Genomic DNA, 13,552 nt, shown 5'->3' on the forward strand with positions numbered 1-13,552 from the left:
CAGCTAAGGATACTGCAGTAGCATTTGAGATTACTGGCAGAATACTTGAATTCAAGGTGACAGGTGAAATATCTTATTTAGTATTGAAACAGATTGACTTGCAAAAAAAAAAAAAAAAAAAAAATCTGATTACAAACCTGTGCTGATGTCACTAGATTTACATGGTGGGTGAGGGTGACTGTTCCAGGGCTCAGTGCCATGGCCACACCACTTAACCTTTGAACTTTAATGATGCTGTTATCTGACGAACTCCATGACCCTCGCTGACCTGTGTGGGATTAAGAAAAGAATAAGATTCATTCAGACTTACATATGACATACCATTCAAAATGCTGTAAATGCAAAAATATGTGTTTAATGGACGTGAGAATCCCCACTGACAATCTGACGAGAGATTGGTAATTTAATAATGTCGATCAGAAACCTGCATCACTTTCGACAACAGGTATAAAATCTCAGTGAGAGGAAGGGCAAGAATAACATTCTCCTTCATATGGACTGTCAAAAATGAATCTAAGAAAAACAAATAACGTTTTCACATTCACTCAGATTGATTCTGGTTGCTACTCTCTATATGGGTCACAAGATGAGTATAAAAAAAAACTCTCAGTAGTACTACTATCAGAAAGATATTTGAGTACAAATACTTCTAATTGTAATCATGCATTCACTGAGTCCACATTTACGTAATCAGTGGATGGATGGATGGATGGATGGATGACTGAATGACTGAATGAATGAATGAATGAATGAATGAATGAATGGATGGATGGATGGATGGATGGATGGATGGATGGATGGATGGATGGATGGATGGATGGATGATGGATGGATGGATGGATGGATGGATGGATGGATGGATGGATGGATGGATGGATGGATGGATGGATGGATGGATGGATGGATGGATGGATGGATGGATGGATGGATGGATGGATGGATGGATGAATGAATGAATGAATGAATGAATGAATGAATGAATGAATGAATGAATGAATGAATGAATGAATGAATGAATGAATGAATGAATGAATGAATGAATGAATGAATGAATGAATGGATGAATAAATGAATGAATGAATGCATGAAAGAATGATTTAATAAATGAAATGAATGAATGAATCATCTGTTCATTCATTCACTCTGAGACAAGTACAGTTGAACCTCTATTATCCGGCCTCCCTTTATCCGGATCTCTCTATTATCCGGACGCAATCTCGCCGTGATTTTTTTTAATAATTACGGGAAGAAAGGGGGATTCCCAACTCCTTGAGAACTCCTACCCAAACACACATGAATTACATATTACTTCCAATATAATTAACATACATTGCATCAAATTTCCTTCCAAATTGCTTACCTTCAGACATTTCAACATCCCAAAACATCACCAAATGTAACAATGAAAAGGTTGCAGTATACACATTACTACATGTGGTACTACAATGGGCTACATCAGTACATGTGTATGTATATGTACATGTATAAAGCATTGAGTCTCCCGTATCCGGCCAAATCCCTTATCCGGATGAGCCCCGGTCCCGACTTGTCCGGATACGAGAGGTTCAACTGTAGTCATTTTAGTAGGGGGGGGAAAAATAACAGCACCCACCTTCTTGAGAGAGAAGTGGTGATCCCAGGCAGATGATATCTCCAACCACTAACCCCTCCTCTGGCCTGATAACACTACCAACAGGAATACTGACATAGTCATCAATCCACGGATTCTCACTATCCCAAACCTGGTAGGGCAATAAAAACACAAGATGGGATCATTCAAGACACTGTCAGCTCAAATGCTACTACATGAACTTTGCTCTGATCTACTCAATTCAAATGTGAATACATTCCAATACCACCACCACCACCACCATCATCATCATCATCACCATCATCACCATCATCACCATCATCACCATCATTATCACCATCACCATCATCACCATCACCATCATCACCATCATCACCATCATCACCATCATCACCATCATCATCACCATCACCACCATCATCACCATCATCATCATCATCATCACCATCATCACCACCATCACCACCATCACCACCATCACCACCATCACCACCATCATTACCATCATCATCATCATCACCATCGTCATTATCATCATCATCATCACCATCATCATCATCATTTCAGTTGGCACAAACAATCTCTGCTGTGACATGGATGAGCTCAAGTCAACCTCAGCTACATGTATCTATTGCCTGATAGGACACATCCAAATTCCAACACTAGTGCTGAATGACTGCGTAATTACGAAAAATCAAATGTGTTTATACCATCATGTATGTAGCAAGGTACACTGTAGGATGTCTAACTAGTATGGCACAATCAAAAACATTCTAAAGTAATCCCCTTCACTCATGCTTTTTGTGGAATTTGTTACAATGTATGTGAATTTTGGCAAGGCTTTGTTCGCAGATACAAGACAATAAATTATAGGGAATACTGATGGAAAAAGTCCAGTATCAGTACTCTATGCTATTTCTGCATTTGTAGTTTGATCCTATCATGAATATCATCTTTTCTGTTCTTGATATTTTAACAGAGTTGAATGTGGTAAAATATGTGGTATCATAATGGTAAAATTTTGCCAGTCCGATATACTTCACTGGAGAAGAATCATGATTTGATTGGAAGGGAAAGTGACATAAGAGTAATACAGAAACATTATTCACCTTGAGGAGCGTGGTTCCCATGTGGGCAGACCGACCAATCAGTGTCATGTTGTCTGAACCCGATTGCAACTGCAGACGATCAAATCTAATCAAATGAGGAGAAAGTTATGAACATTCCACGTAAAGGACACACTTCTAGTTGGACTGATAGCAAATATGACTTTATAATTATTCATCAAGCTGAAGGCATTTCACTCTCAGCATCCCCTGTCAGTTGTTTCATGACTCTAAAAAGACTTGTACTTTCTTGGAACGTTTGTGAATGCAGATGGATGTTATTGTAAATGGCTCATTAGCTTTCTAAGCCTGTGCTTCCAATTTTCAGGTTTGAATAATTACAAAATCCTATGCTATCAGAGACCCAAACACACAGAAGCATACGCATGGATAAAAGCAAAAACCAGCAAACAAAAACACAAACTCATATACACTAGAACTATTGCAGAAGCAAAAGAGCAGTGACAATAAATAGTCCTTACTTTGAATAAAAGATAAGAGCTTTGAGCAGGCTTAAAAATAACAAAATCATGAGGAATGCAAAAAGTACACTAACCTGTGCAGTCTATAGTCAAGCTTGACATTGGTTGCATCAAACGGCTCACCAATGTTGTCATAGAAACGGACAGCAAACGAGGGTGAGACTCCAACGGGGAAGACTGTAAGGCTTTTGTCCTGAGTGGTCAGACCGGTGGTGGAGTGGACAGCTATGTAGGACACTGGCTTGACCTACAGAAAACATACATGAAGAAAGCAGGTGTGTTTTTCACTAGCTTTACATTTTAATCAATGTTTGGTCTTTTATTTTTCCTGTTATGAGATTGGCTCATTTCAGATACTGCTACTTTCATGCCTGTCCAAGATACATCATTGATAACAAATAAAATAAATTCATGGCAAGTGATTTTGGAATGGTTCATCAAAATACATACAACTATAAAATTGCAAGAGAATATTAAGTAGAGGGGTGAAGGTTGAGGTTTGAATTTTCTTCAATTTGTCTCCCTCTCCACAGATCAGTAGTTGCCATCTTAAAAATTTCATTTGTTAGAGGGAGACAAATTAAAGAAAATTCAAACTTCAACTATAAATTAACAAGTAATGCAAAGATAGTACGATCAATAATAATCATCAAAAAAACAAGCACAACAAAAAGTAATATGAAAAAATTCAAGAGTTTATTCTAATAAATGATAAGTGTGACTACCGGTAACACTTTTGAACTAAATTCTCAGCCCTAACACTGCAAAGATAATGATGTGATGTGAGGAGTTTTTATTCCCAGTCCCCACAGGTCAAGCTATTTTGAACTGATTTCTAGACACTGACCTTTACATGGACAACAGTGGTCTGGTTGACCCCAAAGCTCTCATAGGCTGTGACCTCCACAGATGCATGTCCACCTTTAGGGCCAGCAGTGACCACACCCATGGCACTGACCGACAGTGAGTGGTCCAGCTCGGATGTGTGGATGCGATATGACATTCTGGCGGAACCGTCTCTGCATTTCAAAACAGACAGCATGGTGGATAGTATAGCATCAATATAATTTCTATTGACTGAACAATTAGTCACAGGCTATGATAAAATGAGTGAACAGTATTATGAATGTAAATTGTACACACTTGCCAGGATTAGAAATGCCTCCAAAATAAAAATAAAAATAATAATTATTATTGAATAAGGCAAGAAATTAATACTCTCCTGTAGTAACAACAAAACGGACTATTGGCAAGATGTGCATCTTAGCCCATTGAGGTTGGGCTAATTTTGCTATAACACACATTTCCCATATACACTTGCCCGAGTATACTTAGGACTCGTCCTCAACGGGTTGAATTGAAAAAGGACAGACTTTACCAAAAATGCAAGTCAGTCTGATATGTTTATGACAAAGTACATTACCCTTTTACTCGTTAGACTATGTTGAGGGTAATACTATTCCATTCCCCATACAACTGAAGGAGGAAAGCCAGGAGTTCTTTGATTATGCTAGAAACCAACAAAATGTTAAATCATATTTGTATTTTCCTCATATCATTTTTATACTGTGACATCACAAATTGTTGCAGCATTTTGTCCAGCAAGAATGGCACATGGTTATCCAAAACTTTAAAGATTCATAACTTTTGAAGGATAATCCACTTTTCAGCAACTTTATTGATGTGTTAGACTATTATCATTGTATTAACTGACTCCACATTATATATTTGGAGTGAATTCCCCTAAAAGTTTGTCAAGTGCAAACCTTCCAACTTTTGTGACTGAAAAATAGGGATGATTTGGCTAAAAAGTAGGAAAGAATGAGCAGTTCCCATACGAGTGTGTAGTAAAGTTATCAAGAAAAATAGGAAACTTTTTTTCAAAACAGGAGCTGCAAATTAGGTCAAAATTCAGATGCTTTCCTCCAAATTCAGAATGGTTGGGATGTCTGCCAGAGTCTCCTCAAGACAGGGAGTGCTGGTGTCAAAAATACAGAACACACCTGTTGGTCCTGATTGGTGCCTGTGTGTTGGGTGTCATCAGGAGTCTGCTGTGACAGGGACAGGGGGGTTGCATCAGCTCCAGCCTTTCAAACACCTACACCATGGAAAAACACAAACACCTACTATATGACACAAACACAAACACCTACCTTATGACACAAACACAAACACCTACACCATTGAATCAAACACAAACACCTATACCATGAATCAAACACAAACACCTACATCATGAATCAAACACAAACAACTCATCCATGTGACAAAAATCTTTGTAATTTACAGTGTACATACACAGAAAATTGTTTTAGTCATAAGCGTTGGGCATATTACATTTGAGCTTTTTGCTCGGAACATACAATTTGAAAGACACCCTCATTGCAGAATTTGTCATGTGGCAATTTGTGTGTCCAACTAGATATCAACTAAATAGTTACTGGCACCTGGTCTGGTATATCTCAAACACTCATGCCAGTTATGCCATCTTATTGATTTGACACTAACTTCTGACACACAAAGACAGCAGTGTTTATATGTTTGAGGCACACTATACACGACATGTACTGTACTTCTCTCTCTATCAGAAACTTGAAGACAAGATATCAATTTGCAATATTGTTGCTTCTTTGTGTCCGCCTACATGTCTACCTTCTGATAGCTACGAGGGCCTTGGTTTGGCAGATTTGGAAATGAAGATGCATGAGTTACGCAAGAGAAATATCAATGTAAGTATATTATGACATATTTTGTTTGCCATTTTCATTCATTTTCAAAGCATTAAAAAAAAACATTTTACTCTACTGTTTGCTAAACAGAAGGCACTAACAAAAACTTTGAAGATAGTTTGAATACACTACACTCTGAACATTAAGTCATACTCTGGGTTTAATTGACTTTTAGGACTGCCTACCTTGCAAAGAAAACTAATCACACAAAATTTACGTTCATCTTTTTTTGCAAAAACTAAAATAATGAAATCCACACTTATGTCTGACTGACATCAATAGAGATTGTTTGACCAACCTGGATCTGAATTTCATCCATGAGGGTCTGGTCTCGGTAGATCTGGTTCTTGCCTGGGTGGAGCGGGGAGACTTGCAGCCGAAGTGAGGCTTCACCAGGATTCTTGGTCCGCACCCTCATGGCAACGTTGTGCTCATCACGCATGTAGATTCCATCCTGTTGTCATGGCAACAGCACACAACACACATGAGAATCGTGATGATGCCCAGTGAGTAACAGCTATGGACAGTCTCATTATGATGACAGGAAATGTCAACAAATTCAAAAATTACACTGTGATCTGTTTGTAACCTCAGTTTTTTTCATGGAACAATTCACCGAAGAAGGAGACTTACAAATCAGTAATTTTTAGTAGCTACATCAACTCAGTGATAATATTGCCACATGTAAAAATATCATAGCTTTGATAAAAGTCATTACAAAAGAGCTAAACAATAAGTTTAATTGTTGTTTTTATGGCATCAAAATGAATGCCAAGAATCTACATACCTAAATGTTTGACAACTTGAAATAAAGAAGGTACTTAGGCCCTGGCTTTAAATGAATTTCAGCGACATTTCAGACAAAATACCTCAGCAAAGACAGGCTCGACGTCAATGATGTCACTGTTACTGACACTCCAGTCAAACTGGAGGCCATAGATTGCATCCCCAAAGGTGAACGGCGTCTCCGTTTCCCCCAAGCCCATGGCATAGACAGGCATGACTGTACTAGACTCCAGTCTGTGCAGAGGGGCGTGGATCCGGATTCCCAACAGCTCGATGACGTACACATCAATCACATCCTGTATTACATAACAAAGGGACATCCCCTGGCTAATCAATACTGGTTCAAATTTCTGCAGGAATGCACACAATTGAACTCTTGCATCAAGCCGATATACAGCAACATAGAATTTGTCCTACACTTGTAATTTGAGGGCCATGGTGCAGTAGTCTCTTCGTAATTCATGAATCTTGGCTCTCACGAAATTTGTGAAATTAAAACGCACGCAAACATTCCTTGTTTTACAGTACATTATTTGAGATAAATTTGTATGCACATTGACCAACATTAGAATGAAATATGAAGAGTCAAGAGATTAGGAAGATTTCACTGGTTTGGGTATACACTGTATCTGTTCACATGCTGCATGAGAGGACAAAACATTATGGATGCTATGTCGGAGTGACTAAAACTAGCTTTTGATCCTATACATGACTCTAGCTTGAAACAGGAAGAACAAAATAAAGACCAATCTGAAATACAAATACAATGGAACAATTGCAGCATGAACCACCAAGTTTTAATACAATCTAGATGACATAACTGACCTCTGAGTAGATGACATTTGACCCAACTTCCTGGTCGTAACCCACAGCCCTTCCTGTGACCCTGGTATGACCCAGGTTGAGGGCATGGAGGATCCCGCTGCTGTTTATCTTGGCGATGTTGCCACTCTGGACGATGTACTCAATCTGGCTCTGGGGCTGTGGACCACCGCTACTCCTCACCTGTAGGAAAGTAACAAAGATCTTAATACACATCAACCTATGAGCGTAGTTTAAGGATGTCACATACGTGTTTACATGCAAAATGGTTCCGATCACGTGAATAATCACTACTGCACTACTGTACACTAAACTATCTTTGCACCACTATTCATATTTGCAATTAAGTCAACACCATGTTATTAAGTAAAAGGGACGATTCAAACCAGAAACTTACTTTATTCTATTTCACTTTACTTTACTTTTTTTCTTTATAGTACGTAAGATAAACTAAAGCCTATATAAGATATTCTCAAAAGCAGTGCATGAACATTTACAATCTCGAAGAAATCTACTCTGTCAATGGCGATCAGAGCTTGCGTGTCTCATGGAAAATGTTGTTATTCCTGTTTAAATTCATAAAAAGAAGGAATGAAGATCCCCCTTTAAGAATAAAAAATGAAATATTTTCCATTACAAGTTACAAACAACAAAATCAAAGTATACTCACTTGGAACAAAGATGAGACCAGAAGTGTGATGTTTCGTGGCGACAGTTTGAGAGGTGGGAAAACCTGGAGATGGTCAAAACAAGAAAAAAAAAACATGTGATTTGCTACAAACATGTTATAAAAGTGGCAATAAGTTCAGAGAAGGACGACAGTTCCCCACTCATTGCAGTTTTTGTCTGATAAGTCTCCAGTTGACCCAAGAAAAGAGAACTTTCAACAGAATTCAAGCGGGGAGACTTTTCCTCTTTTCAGTTTTCAATATGTTATAATTCTCCACTCTGAAAAAGAGGATACTTGTCCGAGACGTTTCTGTTGTCTGCATTTGTCTGTCTGTCTGTATACCTGTCCGTCTGTCTGGTCAGTGTTACAAACTATATCAAAATCAAGGTGGTGTAGAAGAAAAAACAACACAGAACAAAACATCAAAATCACTTGCATCTGTATTTCATATCTGCTCTTCTTGAGCAGGTTAAAGGATGGTATAGTACTGGTGGAAATGAGGATTGGGCTATTAACTTTTTGCGAGATATCAAGAAACCACTTATGAAATGGTACAGAGCATACCATTCTCAGAGGAACTCAAAGTTTATTAGATGAAAATTGGTTTTGGAATGGCTGAGACATCCAAAAACAAAGTAAAACAAAGCAATCCCAATGAAAGGTGGGTCCCACCTTTTATTATGATTGCTCTGTTTTGGATATCTCAGCCATTTCAAAACCAACTTTCATCAAACAAACGTTGAATTCCTCTAGGAATTGCATGCTCTTTCAAATTTCACTGGAGGTTTCTCATTATCTCATACCAAAATTTTAGAAACCTCGAGTAAGGTCTCAACCAAAACTATATGACCCCTTTAAGTTGACAGGAAGTCTCATCTTCTTACCTGGATGTCTTTAAGTTTACTGGAGACTGTATGGCCAGTCTTGGACATAGCTACGAAGGCTAGGGTGGTGAAACCAATATTGGCTCCATACACAGTGTAGTAAGCAGTGTGTTGATCTCTATTCATCACATCTTCATCAGGCCTGTAGGTTAATAAAACAAAACAAAACAAAACAAAATTATCTATTTATTCCTCATCAGCTAAGCTATACCTTGCTAGTTGTTGTTGTTTTAAAGCAGTTGGTTAATTTGTCTAAATACTATGCCCACAAAACCGAGTCAGATTATATAAGATATGCCATTAGTGTGCAAACACATCTATGTTATACAGACAGAATTATGACAATGAATTTGGAAAATTAGGTACTGTAAATGCAGATACTTTCATGTGCAGATATTTTCATGAATGGCAATTGATCAGGTATTTCTCTGAGTTGTTCTCTTTGTGCTTTGTGGTCTTCTCATTCTCATAATTGGCCAAAAAAAAAAAATACCACAAACACTTAAAAGAAAGAGTAACCTCTCAAACAAACCATTTTGTTAAAACATTGCTTGACATGATAAAGGTACAAAATTAAATCAATTCAACTGGACTTACTGTTTTCATTGCGAGGACGGTTTCACGTCCGATCCTGGATGCTTCATTAGCTCAAATCAGACGAGCTGATGAAGTGTCCAGGATCAGACATGAAGTCCAGTTGAATTGATTTAATTATGTACCTTTATTGAACGATAAATCAGAAATTGCACCAATTGATTGCTTGACATGAGCTCTCAGAAAAAAAAATTATAATAATAAATCTAGCAGTCACTTGATGTTTTAATGCTAGAGTATACAGGACAAATCTTTGTTTCCATTTTTATCAATATCTGCGCACATTGCTGCTTTTGCAATCAAGAGCTAGTTTGCAAAATTCTTGAAAATATAACCACCATAAAAATTCAAGCATTTACAGTATTCTTTGCTAACTGGTAAACATTAGAATGTCTTTGCTCAATAGTAAGGAAAGTATGCCCTCCATTTTGCTATTAAACAAACAATCTACAAATTTACAGGCTCCTGCCTTACTTTGAATATTACCATTGGGCTACAAAACATGGAAATTACATAATTGGATTCAGAACACATTACCCATTGGTTACTTACATCCTAACTTTGATGTAGAGATAATCTAACTTATACTTGATGCATTGGATTCTAGTCTTACCTGAGTGTGATGATGTTAGAGCCAGGCACTGCTTCCAGTCCCATGAGAGGGAAGTAGGAGACAGACAGAGGCTGGTTGGTGGCATCCAGGACCTGGACCGCAGCTCTGATCTCATGCTCAACTTGGACCTACAAACAATGGAGGTAAAGAAAGTGACAAGCCCTGATCTCAGGCTCAACTTGGACCAACGCAGTATGGAGATACAGACAGTGACAAGCTGATCTCATGTTCAACTTGGACCTACACAGTATGGAGGTACAGACAGTGACGTGGTCTGGTCTCAGGCTCAACTTGGACCTACACAGTATGGAGGTACAGACAGTGACAAGGCCTGATCTCAGGCTCAACTTGGACCTACACAGTATCAAGGTACAGACAGTGACATGGTCTGATATCAGGCTCCATTTGGACCTACACAGTATAGAGGTAGAGATAGTGAGGCTCAACTTGGACCTACACAGTATGGAGGTACAGATGGTGACAAGCTCTATTCTACTTTACAATCACTTAGCACTTTGCCCTCCTCATTTGGCTGTTCACTTTTGTGCATCACTGAGTGGGTTTTGACAACCATAAAATTTTACATGAAACTTCAGCAAAGACAGATAAAGTCCATCATAATCATAAAACTTTAAATCATTTTAATTACAAATATCAGAAAACTAAGTTGAATCTGAAGAGAGCATAAAACAGGACAGGAATTCTACTATCAAGTTGACTTGTTATAGGATTTCAACAGATGAAATTTTCACAAAAGTGCACTACACTTTCTCTATGTGTAGCCACTTGCCTAAAACATCAAGCAAACTGCAAAGTGATGTGCAATGTTATTCAAATGAAACCCTCAAATTGATGCCATAAAGTCAATCATTGTGTAATCAATTGGTCACATACCTTGTCCACAACTTTGAGATCAATGGTGTGAACCCCTGCCATGTGGATCTGGGCTGATGCATGCTGGGTAGTGGCGATGCAAAGGTCATAGGCTGTGATGGTCAAGGAGCCATCATGTAGTGGGGTCACCTATAAGACAAACCACAAACATGTCATAATCAATCATAGTTCAAGCATATCATATTTGACACAACTTACATAATATCGACCATAAAATGCTAAATATCATAGTCAAGAAAAACAAGCCACATTCACAAGGCTGCATAAGCTGGCACAATACAAACACAGAGCTTAATCAGATCAAGATAGTTGACGTACTTGTCATTATAAAAATGGCCCAGGAAATAAGGCTTCTACCACAGGAATCATCTTAAGTTCTATTAGACCAAATGTATCTTGTGAATATGAATATCTCTGTGGTTATGATCATGAATATCCCTATGGTTGTGATAAGTCCACATCTTACCTCAATCTGCTTTCTCTTCTCGTTGTATCTGATGTCTGCTAATCCAGCCACACTGGGTCTGACCAGGAAGTGTCCAGACCCACCATGAAGATTTAGCAAAGCCTGAAAACACAGAGAAATGGGAGCAAAATAAAATATCATGGCAACACAATCATACCGGCAGCCAAACTGGTTTCACTACTGAAAACACATTTCACCCTCAAAACAAACACTGCTCAGGAATTTGTACCTTTACTTGTTTACATTGCAAATAAATTAAAAGAATATACTGCATTAGTTTTTCCTGGTAATAAACAAATAACAATACTCCATCCAATTTCACAAAGAGCCAGTTAAACTTGGATATTTCAATAATCTTGACAATTTAATGACATGCCATTATAAGATAGTAATTGAATTTGAGTCATGAAACAGACATTTTAAAGACAGGAACTCAGGCAATGTTAAAGAACTAGTAAAGACTGAGAAGACATGATTATGACTGACCTTATTAGAGGGATGGTTGAAGAGGTGGAGCGTGTTTGGGTCAATGTGTGCCTCCATCACAAGACCCAGCTCCAGGGATGCACTCACTGATGGTGTATGGTTCTGTGGAGAAGTCGCACATTACAGAGACTCAATGAATTATAGTTACAAGTGTCTCAAAAACATAGACTGGGATATCACATGTTAATAAAAAAATCTGATATCAACAACATACTATCACATAATCACACACATCAGGATTGCTACATAATGCATAAGATATATATTTTGCAGGGTTATTATTTTCGTGCATTTTACAAGTCACATGCTATTCACAAATTTAACAATACATGAAAATACTAGCTCTGATCCTGACATGAATGCGACATGCACATTTCTCCATTCATTCATGTACTCCAGGATCAAAACTTAACCACTCGTAAAATTGTCCGGAAGTCGTGATTCACAAAAAAATTAGACTCGCTAAAAATATAGCAATGTGATACCGATGGAAAAATTAATAAGAGAAATGTCCTCACCGGTAGAGTTACAGAATGTCTTCTGAAGAGACCCATGTCGTAGGCAGTGGTGGTTGCTGTCAGAGTCACGGAGCCTTGCTTTCGCTTCAATGTGGTCACTTCAACAGCTACAGACGTAAAACAGAGGGAGGCACAAGATTTAAAATATTTGATGTATACGGGCTGAAAATCTCCCTTGAAGTGAGAGAGATAGAATATGATCTAAATGGTAAAATAAGAATGACTGGCTTGTCTGAGACACAGCAGGATACCCCAAACTGCTGGGAGCAGAGATGTGAAAACTTGCTATCTTATCCCCCATTTGTGGTGATGTCAGAAACAATTGCTACATGGATCAATCACATGGCATTCTGTTTTGATTGTGGGCAACTTATTTTGATGGTATGATGAGGGTTTGTTGTAATAATCAGAGACCACTGCAGATATGACAGTATGTATTACAAAACAGTTTCATGGTGCCTCCTTGTGGTATAGGATACAAAGTATCATGGTGCCTCCTTGTGGTATACTACTATAGGATGCAGTTTCATGGTGTCTCCTTGAGGTAAAGGATGCAAAGTTTCATGGTGCCAACTTGTGGTTTAGGATGCATAGTTTCATGGTGTCTCCTTGTGGTATGGGATGCTAGGTTTCATGGTGCCTCCTTGTGGTTTATGATGCAAAGTTGCATGGTGCCTTCTTGTGGTACAGGATGAATAGTTTCATGGTGCCTCCTTGTGGCTTAGGATGCATAGCTTTGTGGTGCCTCCTTGTGGTACAGGATGCTAGGTTTCATGGTGCCTTCTTGTGGTTTAGGATACAAAGTTTCATAGTGCCTCCTTGTGGTATAGGATACATTGTGTAATGGTGCCTCTTTGTGGTTTAGGATGCATAGCTTTGTGGTGCCTCCTTGCAGTATGGGATGCATAATC

The 13,552-nt window shown here is 38.4% G+C and overlaps 1 protein-coding gene across 1 annotated transcript in view; it reads right to left on the reverse strand.

Annotated features, from left to right (window-relative positions):
- Window positions 1-13,552, reverse strand: part of LOC139745604 (nuclear pore membrane glycoprotein 210-like) — a 48,674-nt gene that overhangs the window by 10,723 nt on the left and 24,399 nt on the right. Inside the window, exons 20-35 of the mRNA XM_071655999.1 lie at window positions 12,642-12,748; window positions 12,124-12,225; window positions 11,638-11,739; window positions 11,172-11,300; window positions 10,278-10,405; window positions 9,071-9,212; window positions 8,187-8,249; window positions 7,520-7,699; window positions 6,778-6,990; window positions 6,207-6,362; window positions 5,183-5,277; window positions 4,027-4,198; window positions 3,254-3,426; window positions 2,701-2,785; window positions 1,613-1,742; window positions 138-268 (exon numbers count right to left, since the gene is read on the reverse strand). Of these exons, the coding sequence (XP_071512100.1) occupies window positions 138-268; window positions 1,613-1,742; window positions 2,701-2,785; window positions 3,254-3,426; window positions 4,027-4,198; window positions 5,183-5,277; window positions 6,207-6,362; window positions 6,778-6,990; window positions 7,520-7,699; window positions 8,187-8,249; window positions 9,071-9,212; window positions 10,278-10,405; window positions 11,172-11,300; window positions 11,638-11,739; window positions 12,124-12,225; window positions 12,642-12,748 (2,108 nt within the window). The remainder of the gene's footprint in view (window positions 1-137; window positions 269-1,612; window positions 1,743-2,700; window positions 2,786-3,253; window positions 3,427-4,026; window positions 4,199-5,182; window positions 5,278-6,206; window positions 6,363-6,777; window positions 6,991-7,519; window positions 7,700-8,186; window positions 8,250-9,070; window positions 9,213-10,277; window positions 10,406-11,171; window positions 11,301-11,637; window positions 11,740-12,123; window positions 12,226-12,641; window positions 12,749-13,552) is intronic.

The sequence above is a fragment of the Diadema antillarum genome, unplaced genomic scaffold (genome assembly GCF_040938485.1).
Source record: "Diadema antillarum isolate AM-2024a unplaced genomic scaffold, OU_Dant_1.0 seq00001279_RagTag, whole genome shotgun sequence".
NCBI lineage: Eukaryota > Metazoa > Echinodermata > Echinoidea > Diadematoida > Diadematidae > Diadema > Diadema antillarum.